Source organism: Lactuca sativa, chromosome 5 (assembly GCF_002870075.4).
Source record: "Lactuca sativa cultivar Salinas chromosome 5, Lsat_Salinas_v11, whole genome shotgun sequence".
In the NCBI taxonomy this organism is placed as follows: domain Eukaryota; kingdom Viridiplantae; phylum Streptophyta; class Magnoliopsida; order Asterales; family Asteraceae; genus Lactuca; species Lactuca sativa.
In genome coordinates this window covers 319,530,284-319,544,137 of record NC_056627.2, presented here as the reverse complement: position 1 = coordinate 319,544,137, position 13,854 = coordinate 319,530,284, and the positions used below count along the sequence as shown (strand labels likewise).

The window sequence follows — 13,854 nt, the reverse complement described above, 5'->3', positions numbered from 1 at the left end:
TGTCAACCATTTACTCCAGTCATACACATTGGTGTTGAAAGTTGACTGCACCACTGTCCACTGAGCATCATCCGCTCTACGCTCTAGCAACAATGAGATCCACATCATGATGTGCTGCCAATTAATTTTTTGTAGTAAAGTAAGTATTATTATTAGAAGCGTAGTATGTAATAATCAAATGATTATATTACTTACATCATATGGCAACCATCCTCCATGACTATCCACATATAACCGTGTCCAAAACTCACGGGTAGCAAAACCGGTCAAATAATTGTGAGCACACAATAGTGAACCATCCTGTTCTTTATGTACAATGTGTACGGTAGGATCTACAAGACTGTCCAACGGTGCTGGTTGTTTCCGTGTAACACCTTTCCTCTTTATTTGTATCCATGACGACTTATAACATATGGACATAACTTTTTGGCGTTTAGAACACCTAAGAGGTGCTTACGCCATTGTTTTTGTAATCATCCTGCGAAATCTCTATTACATCTGATGGGTGAATAACTGGAGACTGTTGCTCAGGGCAGACATTCAACAACTGTTTAGGGCCGACATTCAGCGGTTGTTTAGGGTTGACATTCAGCGGCTTTTTGGGGCTGCTTCAGACATAATCATGCTCCCATAACTTATTGTTATTGCAGTATCCTTGTACGGTTTAATAATGTATACTTGTAAACGATGCAAAAAACATAACGACTATAAACGATGAAATAATTAAAAATATACCTCTATCCCCTCTGAGGTACCAACATCATCTCCGTGAGTCTTATTGATAAGTTTTAGAACCATGGCTAAAGTAGCCTCATGCTCTGCTAAACGCTCATCCTGAGACCGCAACTGCTCGCAACATTAACATACCTCATTTTTCAATTGACCAACCTCGTTCTGCAAGTCATTAATAATTTGGCTCTTGTCGATTAATGGGTCAGTGGGCGGCGGTAGTGGTGGTGGCGAGTGAGATGGATCATCTATCCGTGCCTTTTTTTTCTCAATGCTCATGGGTAGGGGAGTTTTTGGGTGATGGTGTTAGGAAAGGTGCCATGTGAACTTCAAGGTCAGGAAAATCAGGGCGATCAATCCACACCGAACTAACAACCCACCATTCAGCACACATCTCATTTTCCATTGGCTCCAACTTCGATACGAGTCTATTACCTTGCTAACAAAACTATAAAATTATAAATAAACATGAATTAAATAAATATTTAAATAACAAAAGTAACCGTACATCGTCTATTAGTAAAAAATGGTTGTAGTGAGTCTTTTGTAACGATCTAAGTTTTGACCATGCAATAGCCTGAGAGATTACATTTTGTTGTCGGGTACCAAATAAACTACTCACCGGAAAAAGTCTCAAGAATCCATATCTGAATGTTAGCAAACAAATGAATAAAAAAATAGTCAGAAAGTTAGCAAACAAAAATATATACTAAAATTTTCATCATATACTTACCTTAAAAGCGTATAAAAACCCATGTAAAATGTAGGTCAATTTTTGAGGTTCGTTCTCTTTCAGCTTTTCTGGATGTATAAGCTTCTGAACCTTATTGAATACAGTATGTAGTTATTTGTACAATTGATCCCAAATTATCCTCTCTCATGGATATCTGCCACATAAAAAAATTAGTTAACAATTTAATTTCTAAAAAATATTAGTAACAGTAGGTAATTTAATTAATCAGTAATTATAAAATAGATGATATTATACGTGTTGAATTCATCAAGGTTGGATAGCAAAGCGAAATACTCTTCTGTAATAAGCTGTTTAGTCAACCGCCCATTGAAACCATTCTCTAACGTGTATAGATTACATACACGGACTGCATCCTCGTTCAATAACTCATTAAGTGAATTTTTAAACACCTTCGTAACATGGTCTAACTTGATCGAGACATTCGTCGGGACCATAGGAAAGGCACGGGAACAGAAAGCGACGCCAGATGCAGAAACAAAAAAATAGTCACCAAACTGGAAGTCGGTGATGAGACAAAATTCTTTCTTCCCAAAAGACAACTCGCAATCCTCAATCTCAAAAACCATTTCCTCTACTTAGCTTCAGGGGTCGATGACAACTTCGTGGGAAAAGACGTAATGTAGAAGCAACGGATCCCCATCTACATTAGGAATGTCTAACCACCTCCCAAAACATGTATTTTGGAACATAGTCTCGCATCCAGGTTTGTTTCTGAATGCCACAAAGATTTGCTCATTGATTTTGGGTTTACACAAGAGTGTAATTAATGCATTAACAATCATGTCGTGCTGCACAAATAAAAAAGGTGTTAGCACTTCATTCTAAAATGGAAATGACCAATATTCCAGACCTGTACTTGATGTTCTAGACGCGTTAATCGTGTTCCAAAATGGTTCTTCACGTTCCGGAGCCTTCTAGCATGACATTTTAAGATCCGGAACACGACATTTCGTTGTAAATCAACAATAACTACACATATAAACTACTTTTCAATTGGTCATCCAACAATAACATCTTTAATTTAAACTCCGGAACGTTTTCGGTTCATTCCGAAGGTGGTCTATTACATCCGAAACAATAAGTAACAATATAAAACGAAGAACATACTCGTAAAATAACGGAGTCGTAGTGTTCGTCTTCCATGCTGGAAATGGGTGTCGAGTCAAAACGTCGTAATCTAGTTGGAACATCAGAATCAAGTCGGAATTGGAATGCGTATTTCTGGAATGAAGTTGCTGCCTCAAATTATATTCCGGATTTTGAAATTCAAAATCCCAATCCGTAACATATATGAGTCCTTCGGAATAGGTGTTCTGAACCCAATGAAATAGGTCGGACCACCCGAAAAATAATCCGAAATTCGATCAAGAACAACCCATTCCGAAATATATGGTTATTTTTGCAAAAAAAATATTATATTTTAAAAAAAACCCAAAAAAATGGTTAGACACTTAGACTACTCAATTCCCAATGTGTATAATAAAAATTAAATGATTTAACTTTGACAATTAAAAAAAAAGGACCAAAGAAAAAGACAAGCTCATTTGTTTGACAAAATTGCAGATCCGACAAGCACTCATCAGTCTCAAAGATGGAAGCCGCCCCACGTCATATATAACACTTTCCTCACCTAAACCCTGTTCATCTTTCTCTTTCATCGTGCTCTTCTTTTCTCTCTTTCGATATCGCTTGCATTGTGTTCATGTTGTGTTTGAATACTACCAGAGATATGGAGGCAAACGAATTCGAGCTTTATAATCATCTCTCTCTCTTTGAATCTACAGTTGATTCCTCTTAAATCCGCTGGTACGTTCTTTGTCATCTTCTTCACATTTTTTTTTTTCTTTTGAGCCGTATGGTTTGCTAGGAGTTATCAGGCGCACCAGAGTGACTAAAATAATGCTGATACTCGTTCATGCTCGCAATAATTTAGGGTTAATTCGTGTTGTTCTTCATTATATTAGTTCAATTGTTTCATCTAGTTTGTATAAAAAGCGCAAAGAACAGCTCGACGAAAACTTAAAATGAAACTTCTATGCTCATTGATGTGTATATCACTTCAAATCGCTATTTTGAGATTTTCTACCGTGATTTATTTATTTTTATCATTAGGATCTTTCAGATTGCAGCATCTTAATCCGATTCATAATATTGTGGCTGCAGGTTTGCCTGTTCTTTTTTATATCATAAAGTTCGACCTTGAAGTGGGCTCTTTTCTGGGGTATATACTCTTTAGAGAAATCGATTGAAAAGGACATTATCCTCTTTAAATTGTTGTTTTCTGTGAATCCAAACGAACATTGTCAACCGAGCTTCAAATCTATTGGACTGCTTATTTCTTCAACATCATCTCATCTTGTGACAGAAAATCTGATATCGGTTCTTGGTGACAATCTCTGAATTAGATTCTTAAGAAAGAGAGCAAAACTGAAAGGTCTTTTATCAGATATGCGCTGTGTCTTAATGGTTTCCTCAGGGCCTCCAATAAAAAAACGGTCTGGTTTGCGGATTAAACAAGCAGGGAGAGGTTCATACAGGGGTAGTTAGCTGTAATTGTTCTTTTAGATTATTTTGATCCAAGTTAATCTTTGCTGTATTGGGTGAGTTTATAATATATATTGAAGAAATAAGATATGGGGACTACACCTTTAAGGAGGTTCCTACAGAGTCTTTGCAACAATTCTTGCTGGAATTATGCTGTATTTTGGAGGCTTCAGCAACAAAGCCAAATGTATGTCCTTCTTTTCCTCTTTCCATATATGAATCAGAAAGTTCTTAGTTGTATCTATCATGATTCATAAACCCTTCTTCTTTCATTTTATATGTTTAAACTTTGAAATGGTTCCTCTTTCCGTATATTATTATAAGTTTATAACAAAATAATCCATACGCCTACCCCAGAAGCCAAATCTCATTGACTTTTTAAAAAAATTAAAATCTTTTCTTGTGTTATGGGGTAGGGGTGGAGATGTGATTATATATTGATATTATTGAGTGAATCAAAAGTGGTCCCTATAGTAGTTGATAAGCTGCACTTTTGGTCTCTAGAGATTTCTTTTGTACTCATTGCTTTGCTTTCCAACCAAATCCTTCCATCTATATCACCTATGACTTGTTAAAGCTTTCTATCACTTGCTAATTTAGAAAGGGTATTTTGGTCAACAATACCCCCCAAAAGAAGAGACAACCCACTTGTTTCTTTGATAACAACAAAATTCCACTATCTTTTTTGGATTTACTGGTCCATACACTCGTACAGACACGTAGAAAAGATATCTTATTTTTATTACACATCTTGGCCCCTGTCATAGTCAAGGTTAACAGCCTCCTAAATTGATTTATATATAGAAAAAAATGGATCATTCTTTTAATATTAATCTTTGTAATCATTTATAATACATCAATTATTTCTAAAACTCGAAAAGGAATAGTGAAAGAAAGTGTTGATGGGCGATGTAAATCACAATGTCCCCATATTCTACCATTATGTTGTTTTGATCATGTGAATGTATACACTGTTTTTTCATCAATATAATACAATTTCTGTCTACATTTTTTAGGCTTTTGATGTGGGAAGATGGATATTTTGACACAATGAAAGTTCAAGATTCCATGGAAGACTTATTTGCTGAGACAATGTTCAGAAACTTAGAAGAAGAAACATCTTCACATAACACATATAATGGAACTTCAGGTGGAGATGCAGTTGAAACAGCAGTTGCTTACATGTCAACCTTTCAGTATGCATTAGGTGAAGGGTAAGTCTTCTTTTGTCTCATTTTCTTTCTGTATGTATTGTTTAAATAAATTTCTTAAAAAATGTCAAAAACATTTTAAGTGATGAAAGTTAATGTGAACCACTTGTAGGGTTGTTGGTGATGTAGCATATACAGGGAACTCTCACTGGATTTATGCAAACACTCCAGTTCCTGAGGTGAGTTTCAATCTTCAAGTCCTGAATTACCAAAAGTAAATTTCGTAATTTACCATTTTACCCTTCCATTGGCAGCATCCAGATGAATGGTTATTTCAGTTTGCTGCAGGTGTCAAGGTATATTCATTATTGACTATTTTTGTATTTTCAATTCTTTACTTTTTTATTTTTACTGATAATTTCTTGATTTCTACCATGCAGACTATTTTACTGGTGCCTGTTTCTCCACATGGAGTTCTACAACTCGGGTCATTAGAACATGTATGTATTCATTCATTCATTCCTTCTTGTCATGTTAATTTCTGCCAGCTGGCATGATCTAATACACAATTAATCTTCCAGCTTCCTGAGGATGCACAAATGTCCAACTATATCAAAAACGAATTTTTCACACATCAAGATTTCATGAGTTATTCTGATCATACTTTTTCAACAAACCAACAATTTCCATCATCATTCATGATGCAAAGCTTCAATGAGTTCCCATCATTCATGGAGAACAACAAGAGTTCTGATGAAGTCAACTGGTCAAACCACAATGGACCTATAATTACTGATGCGGGCCCGTTGTTAAGCTTCCCTAAAGAATGTGAGCTGCATAAAGCCCTCGGGCCCGCTTTCATGGGGCCCGCAGATGATTCTTTCCAGAATCTTTCCATTAGTAAAAGTAAAAGTAAAAGTAAAAGTAAAACCAATGGAATGGTTTTTTACAATGAGAATGTGGAAAGTGTTTTGGGAAATATGAATCCTTGTATCCAAACGAGTGGTGAAAGTTCACTTAGTAATTCATTTGGCCAATTTTCTTCTTTGACAAAAAGAAAAAATATAAATGAAAACGAAAATGGTGGGTTTGAGGGAGAGAGTTCAGTATTTATTAATGACCATTTAGTCCCCGGGGTTTTTAGCAGGGTGACAAGTCATAATGATAGTTGTTCACCTTCTGCTATTTCATATGAGGGAGTAGGTGATGTAGTGAAAGAGGAAGAAGAGCAAAAGAGTAGAGGGGCAAAACCGTCAATTGTCAATAAACGAAGGGGGAAACCGGGTTCTAAACAGAAAGCTAGACCTCGAGACAGACAATTGATTCAGGATCGGCTCAAGGACTTGCGTGAACTTGTTCCAGATGGAGCAAAGGTTCTTCTTCTTCTTCTTCTTATTCTTATTCTTCTTTAAATTACTAAATTGCCCTTCTGTGTCATATCCTAGTTTCATTTGAATTTCAGTGTAGCATTGATGGTCTGCTGGATAGAACAGTAAAACACATGCTCTTTTTAAAAAGTGTTGGTGATCGTGCTAGCAAGTTGAGGCAGTGTGTTCAACCTGAGGTAAGTCTATTAATATTTATATATATATTTTTATTCATATCTTGTTGCATAATAAAATATTTAAAATATTTAATGCACAAAATCTAATGAGTGGATGATCTTCAGGGAGAGGGAAGCATTCAGACGAATGATATAACATCAGAAGAAAAAGGTGGTAAAAATGGGGCAAGTTGGGCATTTGAATTGGGAGGTGATCTGAAAGTATGCCCAATAATTGTTGAAGATCTTCAATACCCTGGTCACATGATTATAGAGGTTCATATATTTGCACTTCTTAGATACAAATTTACATATACATTTGGCACACAAAATAGTTGAAAATATTTTTGGCATATAAATTCATAAATTTAAATATATTTTTTTTATAACAGATGGTATGCGATGAGAGTAGTCGTTTCCTTGAGATTGCTGAGGTGATACATGGCCTGAACCTCACAATTTTAAACGGCGTGACTCAGAGGCGTTCAGACAACACGTGGGCCCGCTACATTGTTGAGGCATGAACTTTCTTTTAATTTAAAAATTACGACTTTCCATTTAAATTAAACCGGACTTGACATGATATGACATGACAAGTTGTACTGTGTTTGGTGTGTATTGGACCAGGACCGTCTGTCTGACACAGATGTCAATGAGACAAAAATTGCAATTTTTTGTCCCACTCGAAAAGGTGGGACAGGGACTCGCTCTCGATCTCTCGTATATACAAAAGACGTGAATGCCCTCCTCATCCTCCTAGTCGAAAATAGCCCTAGGAAGCTTATCCAGTCCTATGTGTGTCCACACACACACAGGACAATACCACTTTCTAGGACTATTTTTGAAAATGAGGACCAGGAGGGCATTTACGTCTTTTGTACATAAGAGAGATCGAGAGCGAGCCCCTGTCCCACCTTTTTGAGTGGGACAAAAAATTGCAATTTTTGTCTCATTGACATCTGTGTCAGACTGTCGGTCCAATGCACACCAAACACGGTACAACTTGGTTTGTCCTGTCCAGCATACGATAAATTATAATTTGATTTTGGAAGGTGATATATAATATATACATTTATATATATGCAGGCTCCAAGGGGATTTCACAGATTGGATATTTTTTGGCCATTGATGAAGCTTCTGCAACAGCAACAACATAGTTCGATATCTAGCAAAATTTGATGTCATCCGCATTCCCAATTATGATTTTGTGTTTTGTATTGGTAATTATAAAAAGGTACTTGACTGTTGATTTGATTTCTAGTATAAAACCTAGTGGCATCGTAGAGATGCACATGACTGAGCCTTCTGACAACCTGTAACGTTAGTTCTTGTGAAGGTAGAGAGGTTCACATCATGGGGAGTGATGTTATGTAGAAAATGATTATATGATATTAGATAATTAATTGTAATAAATAATGCTTGAATGTTTTTTTTTTTTTTTTTTTTGAATTTGATACACTCATAAGAAAGGTTTTGGATACAAATCTTAGCACGGGCACTATTTTACTATCATTAGCTAACAGTTTTACAGATATCAAGAAACATGTAATGTTTAGTTCAATTCTCATCTCTTTCAATTGGTGAAGGTGTCAAAATAGAAGAATCAAAATGGGCAACTTTTTGTAGATAGGGACATAGGGTTGACAAACACATTCTTTTTGTGTAATTTTGCTGATTTTTTTAATGAATAATTAACATTTTTAGAAACAACTGATTAACTTATAGACAAATAAGACAAATGTGTCATAAAACCCTATTAAACAATTTTCAATAATTTTGTCAAATCTTCAAAATAGGCATCAAGTTGGAAATAATGACGTCTTTTGTGAAATTGATGATTGTAGTGTCATTTAATCATTTTGCAGATGAGTTGACGACGTCATTTTTGAAAATGGTATGGAAATTAAGTTTGTAATCAATGAATGTTTAGTTTGTATCATTTGGGTTTTGGATATAGGCTTGCAGTGTTATTCTATTGTTTTATATAAATTTGGTTTAAATTATGAAAATAAAAAACGGTTTTCGGTTTTTGTTACATAAAAATATACTAGTTAATTTGGTTTAAGTTATATAATACATATACTAAGGCTGATGGGTATGGTGTCACACTTGTCACGGTCCACATCAACGTCACATCATATTTGACACACTGTTTGCCACACTTGCCATTTAGAAGACGTGAGTTGTCACGCTTGCCATTATTTCTTTCTTTTAATTTTTTTGTAAATTAAATTTATTAAGAATAATTAATTTAAACAAATTATTTTAAAACTAAATAATAATTAACTTATACTTTTGGGGTATAATAATTAACCTAAATAGAAGAGATTTATTTAAATTAATAAAGATTATTAAACATTAAATGAAAGGTAATAAATCTAAATATCAATTTTTATAAAGTTAAAGGGTAAATATTATATTTTTTATTTTAAGTTTGGGATATAAGGTGTAGCAAAAGAGAGTTCTCCGAGACCAATATTGAAATTTTAAATTCAAAACTATTTCTCTCTCATCGGTAGATATATGCCGAGTTATAGTGCCGAATTGTGTTTGCCACGGTTACGACGTGGTGTTCGCTGAAGTCACGTCAGCTTTGCCGAGCCTTCTACCGAACCACACCCAAAAACCTAAGTAATCAATACAAATATTAAACTATATATTACACTTATGTGTTATACATACAAATGCTTGACATAACAATTTATTATAATAAAACGAATTTGCAAAAGACCCCTAATATATAAGTCATCATAAATCGAAAAGTCATGACGGCTATTATAAACCAATTGTTCTAAAAACAAACAAAGACATCGCAATCTCCTAATAATGCTTGTTGCCGCACCCCCTCATTCAAAACAAATTTTATAACAACAAATTGTCCCAGTAAATGTCTAGTAGTTAATGCCATTTAGAATTTTGGCAACTTCATCTTGAAATTTCTGAAATTTTCCTTCACATTCAAGCCACACAAAACTGCCTCCCGAAGCAAAATTGTCATATATTTTTAAAGTCATGTTGTCTAGACATAACTAGCCTAGCACCCAACTATGTTGACTTGTTCAACAATTAAAAAAAATATAAATAAAAAATGTATAATAATAATAATAATGATAATAATAATAATATATGAGTGAAATAAGTAACCTCATACAATCAACATCCACCATAGTATTGTAATATTTGGCCAACCAACATAGTCAGACACATAACAACCCTAATCACCATCCAATTGTCCACCGTGCACTTAGTGCACATCTCTCTAACTACATTCGTACCCATGCTACAATATGTTGGGATTAATTTTATAAGATAATACAACAACATTAATAACAATATATATTAATAATAACCGAAACATTCTTATCTTAGCTTCTAACTAGCCACCCTTTATCTTACCGAAATAATAAATTCCATAATTCTTCATCTATCTTTTAAGAATTAAACATATGTATAACCCGGAGGCTTGAAATATCCGTATAAAATAAACTTTAATTATTCTTTACTCGACTGCACATAAGACTCTAATATCTATGTAGTGCGGGGGACAAGTCTAGATGAGGATGAGAGATTGCATACAATCAAACACTTTATAAAGTTAATGAGATTTGGGTAATAAATTTTTTGGTTTCAACTGTTGTGTGTATGTTTTGTTTTTTTTTTATTGCTAGTGTAAGATCGATGGGTTGAAGAGGTGGCGGAAACAGCATGTTAGGAGTGGGGTCCATCATCTCACTTGAAAGTGGATCTCATCATTGTATTATTAGACAAAACAACAAAAATGGTCTCTGTGGTTTCTCATTTTATGTGGTTACGGTCCAAACGTTTAAAAAGTTGCAGATTTGGTCATTTTCAACAAGTTTTAATGTGGTTTTGGTTCCTCATCCGTTAAGTTCCTTAAAATGACAATTTTACCCCTAGTGACCATTTTCATAGTTTTGTCTTTAATTATACTATAAGGACTATTTTTGCATACATTCTTTTTTATTTTAATGAAGTATTATATATTAATAGATATTATTTTTAATATATAATAGTATATATTAATAAATATTTTTTTATTGGATTAATAATTTATTTTAGTTGATTTAAAAAAAAATTTCGGAGTAATTCTTTTTTATTAAATTATTATATATCAATACATATAGTTTTTAATATATAATATTTATATCATAATAAATATTATATTATTGGATTATTAATTTTTTTAGTTAATTTTTGTAATTTTTAATTATTTTTATTGTATTATTAATTTTAATTTATTATTTTCTTCATATACTAAATGTTGTTTTATTGAATTATTAATTTATTTTAGTTAATTATTTTTTTTTTAATTTTTTGTCGAAGTAATTCATTTTTATTGAATTATTATATATCAATACATATAGTTTTTAATATATAATATTTATATTATAATAAATATTATATTGTGGGATTATTACATATTACGAAACCTTATTTTATTGGATTATTAATTTCTTTTAGTTGATTCTTTTTATAATTTCTTTTTGTTGGAGCAATTCTTTTTTATTAGATTATTATATATCAAAAAAATATTATTTTTAATATATAATATTTACATCATAATAAATAATATATTATTGGATTATTAATTTTTGTAATTTGTTTTTTTTTTTGAATGATTAGTTTATTGATATATTACTTTTAATTTATTATTTTTTTAATATAATAAATATTATCTTATTGGATTATTATTTTATTTTGAATGTATACTATTAATTGTTTTTATATTTATTAGTTTCACCAAAAAGACATCGAAATACGTAAAAGTGTCGATTATCATCGTCAAAAATTAGCAGGATCACCTCCAAACACCTTCATCGGAGGTTCAATAGATACCATATCCTATTCCACTCAGCGTTGTTGGTAGCCACCTGCGACAAGCTCTTCATAATCCACTGGAATGCTTCATATCTCACATAATGCGCAACAAATCCCAATAACATTTATAAGTGGTGGTGGTGACCGAGTGATGGTGGTGGTATTTTCCCAGTGCTTTCTCATTATAAGCTATATGAAATAAAAGTGTTTGGCAGCGATCCTAACAATTTCGATGATGAGAGACGACGATTTTGCGTATCCTGTGACTTTGTGGTGGAGCCAATAAAATTAACAAGAACTATTATTATAATCCGATAAAATAATACTTAGTATATGAAGAAAATAATAAATTAAAAGTAATAATCCAACAAAAAATAGTTTAAAAAAAAGAAATTACAAAAATGAACTAAAAGATAATAATAATCCAATAATATAATATTTATTATGATATAAATATTATATATTAAAAACTATATGTATTGATATATAATAATTTAATAAAAAATAATTACTTCGATAATTTAAAAAAAAAGAATTAACTAAAATAAATTAATAATCCAATAAAACAATATTTAGTATATGAAGAAAATAATAAATTAAAAGAAATAAAAGAAATAATCCAATAAAAATAGTTTAAAAAAAAAGAATTAAAAATATTAAAAAAAATAAATTAATAATCCAATAATATAATATTTATTATGATATAAATATTATATATTAAAAACTATATGTATTGATATATAATAACTCAATAAAAAGAATTACTCTAACAAAACAAATTAAAAAAAAAATCAACTATAACAAATTAATAATCCAATAAAACAACATTTATTAATATATAATATTATATATTAAAAATAATATTTATTAATATATAATACTTCAATAAAATAAAAAAGAATGTATGCAAAAATGGTCCTTATGGTATGGTAAAAGACAAAACTGCGAAAATGGTCCCTGAGGGTAAAATTGTCATTTAAAAAAAGTTAACAGCCAACCAGTTAAATTTAACGGATGAGGGGCCAAAACCACAATAAAACTTCTTGAAAATGATCAAATCTGCAACTTTTCAAACGTTTGGATCATAACCACATAAAATAAGAAACCACGGGGACGATTTTTGCAATTTCGTCGTATTATTACAATTATCTGTAAAAATTCATTTTTAACTTCCGGCTTCCTTCCTTTGACACCCATTTTTGTAGAAAATCATCACTTTAACATTTTTTTACTATAGAAACCTACAAATTCTTAATTTTTTTTAGAGTTTTAAACCTTTATATGTTTTTTTTTTTAAAATATAATGGCCCCGTTAACTTTCATTTTGTATCGGCTACTGTTGAAGATCAATGAGGAAAATGAAGGTGGGTAAGGATTTAAACACATGTTAGTTGAAAATGGTGATGGTGTAAGGTGATATAAGAAAATAGAGGGGTCGGGCCGACAAAGATTTTTAGGTGTTGTTTGCTTTTTTGAAATGAAAACATTTGAAGTCTGTGAACCATATCTGTAACCCTTTGCAGTAGAAAAGGTGGACTAAATTGCTGCAACATGTAATAAGAAGTTTGTTTGTTTTTTTAACGTCTGCGGGCTGCTACAATAAACTGAAATTTAAATAAACAGATTTTACCAACTTAAAATAATTTTTCAACACCAAAGTTTTAATAATTATAGTCTTACAACATTGAAATGAAATTCATACAACCAAATTAGTCTTACAATACCAATTTTTGTCTTAATACTAATTTCATTTTAAGTAATTCATTCTATATTTTGCATCAACTGCTCAACAATTTCATCTCGTAACTTAGACACATATTCACGGTTCGCTGCAGTACAATATTTTCCTCAACCAAAGTGTTGTTTAACATATAAGATATGTCACGTATTTATAACAAATATAGAAGTCACTGACTGACACTATTTATCTACACCACATCGAATAAAACCGATTCAAATGTTTCTTATTTGAATTTTCAATTTTAAATGATTGACTTTTAAATCTGATACCACAATAAAATTCGACTAAAAAATATTCTCTCGTTAAAAATAATTCTAAATCAAAAATTTATTTAGTTTTAGTCATATATAAATCGAATATAAAGATCATTGTAATGATATGATTTTTAAATACATTTATACAAAATAATTAACATAATAATTGATAAATAAGAATATATAAAATTGTTAATTTAACAAACAATATGTTCATTTTTTAAAATAAAAATTCCAAGACGATGATTATTTCTTCGGTTAGTTTCAACAGATTTGGTAACTTTAGTTGATTTGGTAAC

The 13,854-nt window shown here is 31.7% G+C and overlaps 1 protein-coding gene across 1 annotated transcript; it reads left to right on the top strand.

The window, feature by feature from the left end:
• The first annotated feature begins 3,087 nt into the window (after window positions 1–3,087).
• Window positions 3,088–8,149, top strand: LOC111890639 (transcription factor EMB1444). Its single transcript, XM_023886743.3, has 11 exons — window positions 3,088–3,289; window positions 3,647–4,214; window positions 5,044–5,241; window positions 5,351–5,417; window positions 5,493–5,534; window positions 5,619–5,678; window positions 5,760–6,551; window positions 6,641–6,742; window positions 6,848–6,997; window positions 7,114–7,239; window positions 7,808–8,149. The coding sequence occupies exons 2-11, from the start codon at window positions 4,117–4,119 to the stop codon at window positions 7,898–7,900; spliced, it is 1,728 nt and encodes a 575-aa protein (XP_023742511.1). The 5' UTR covers window positions 3,088–3,289; window positions 3,647–4,116; the 3' UTR covers window positions 7,901–8,149.
• The last annotated feature ends 5,705 nt before the right edge of the window (window positions 8,150–13,854 follow it).